This window comes from Echinops telfairi, unplaced genomic scaffold (assembly GCF_000313985.2).
Source record: "Echinops telfairi isolate 266 unplaced genomic scaffold, ASM31398v2 ScPeMD7_7425;HRSCAF=8463, whole genome shotgun sequence".
Classification (NCBI taxonomy): Eukaryota; Metazoa; Chordata; class Mammalia; order Afrosoricida; family Tenrecidae; genus Echinops; species Echinops telfairi.
The window spans coordinates 864,177-866,008 of record NW_022111325.1 but is presented as its reverse complement, the minus strand read 5'-3'; the positions used below and the strand labels follow the sequence as shown (position 1 = coordinate 866,008).

The following is a 1,832-nucleotide window of genomic DNA, read 5'->3' as shown; positions in this document are numbered from 1 at the left end:
GCCTAGCATCCTTCCCAGCTTCAGAGGAAGCACTGCCTAGCTGGATGCAATAGCAGCTCAGACACCTTCCCAGGGCCTGCCTGGGCATAGAGAGAGAGCCCTTGTCACCAGGCCTGCATCTAGGGCCCTTGCCAGGGTTCGTGAAGGAAGTGAAGACTGTCCTCCTCATAGCCGGCACTCCGTAACTGCGCTTCCCAACTCCAGCTCCTGCCCTCGCTCTGACTCCGCAGGGTGGTGCAGAGCCACCAGCAACTGGTAGGCGGCTGCCCCTAGCGAGGCTCCCACCAGGGGGGCGGCCACTGGCACCCACCACCAGCCATTACCAGCTCTGAAAAAGAAAGGTGAAAGGGGCACTCAGCAGGACCCTCCTGGCCTGTCCCCACAGGGCCTGGGGACTGTAACGGAGAACTCCAAAATAAATACAAAAGTTTCTGGAGTGGGATTGGTGGGGGGGGGCGGGAATTGATGGTGGAGGGAGTGTGTCTGGGCACCAAAGCACAGCACTTACATAGAAAGGGGCCCCAGGAAAGCTCCTTGCTGACTCTTTTCTTAGGAAATAGCTGAACATGCCTATTTTGCTTTGTTGACAGGGTGGCTAACACCCCAAACAGTTGATAGGACATGCCCAGGGACAACCTTACTGCTAGAGAGAAAGGGAAACCCAGGGCCTGATGGTCCAGGGAGGTGGCTGAGATAACTATTTGAGAGGAGAGAGCCTGGGGGGACCTAGTAGAGTAACAGCACCAGGAAAAGCAAGCACCCACCTGAAGACTTCAGGACCCCAGCCAGCCACATAGGTGAAAAGTCGTGGGCCCAGGTCCCGGGCAGGATTGAGTGGATACCCGCAGTTGACACCCATGGACAGCCCGATGGCCAGGATGAGCAGCCCCACGGCCACGGGCTCCAGACCCGCAGGCACTCCCTTGTTCTGTGTGTCCAGGATGGCCAAGATCCCTATAATCAGGATCCCAGTGCCCAGAACCTTGGAGTGAGCAGAGGGAGAGCTGATGGGTCAGCTGGCAACACACCAGGACAACACTACCCCCGAGTCATCTGACAGTCAACTCTGGCAGCTGGCCTAGGGCTGGGGGGATGGGATAGAATCAGCCCCCACAGCCCCCTCAGAGCCAGAACAATAAAGTGGCACCCCAGGGGCGAGGGGTAACCTCTGGGGCTCTCTTCATACCCACCTGATCCAGGAAACCATTGCTCAGGGACAGATAGGGAGCTGGGTAGGTGGCAAAGATGGAGGCCGTCTCCTTGGGGCCAGTCACTGTCAGGTTGCCCCCTGTGTAGTTCTGTAGGGCATCTACAGGAGAGAGGACACCAGGGTCTCCACCTGTGCTCAACCCAAACCCACACCAGGTGCCCCTCCCCACGTCCCCTCTGTTACCGTAGTAGAGGGCATAGGTGACTCCTGAGGTACAGAAAGCAGACAGCAGCTGCACCATGCAGTAAATGGGGAGCTTGGCCCAGGGGAAGCGTCCCAGGAGGCACATGGCCAGGGAGAAGGCTGGATTCAGGTGGGCTCCTTCAGGGATCAGAAAAAGGAAGCCAACATCCATCAACGTCAGCTGCTAGGTACTGTCTGTCACTACTACTCTCTCCAGTGTTTTCAAGGTAGATGTTATTCCGGACATACAGATTAGGAGCTTGAGACTTTAAGGTTACCAAGGTCATACAGTGAAACCAAGGTTTAAACCTGGATCTGTCTTCTCTCTCTCTTTAAGAAAGCATTTATTCTGCCCCTCCCCTGAGAAGAATGTATCTCAAAGGATGGCACTGAATCTGCAGCTTCGGGAGAAGGATATATCTGACCAGAGCACACAGGA

General features: G+C 56.1%; 1 protein-coding gene across 1 annotated transcript in view; it reads right to left on the bottom strand.

Annotated features, from left to right (window-relative positions):
* Positions 1–165: 165 nt before the first annotated feature.
* Positions 166–1,832, bottom strand: part of AQP10 (aquaporin 10) — an 8,202-nt gene continuing 6,535 nt past the window's right edge. Inside the window, exons 3-6 of the mRNA XM_004714741.2 lie at positions 1,394–1,531; positions 1,191–1,309; positions 765–982; positions 166–328 (exon numbers count right to left, since the gene is read on the bottom strand). Of these exons, the coding sequence (XP_004714798.1) occupies positions 166–328; positions 765–982; positions 1,191–1,309; positions 1,394–1,531 (638 nt within the window). The remainder of the gene's footprint in view (positions 329–764; positions 983–1,190; positions 1,310–1,393; positions 1,532–1,832) is intronic.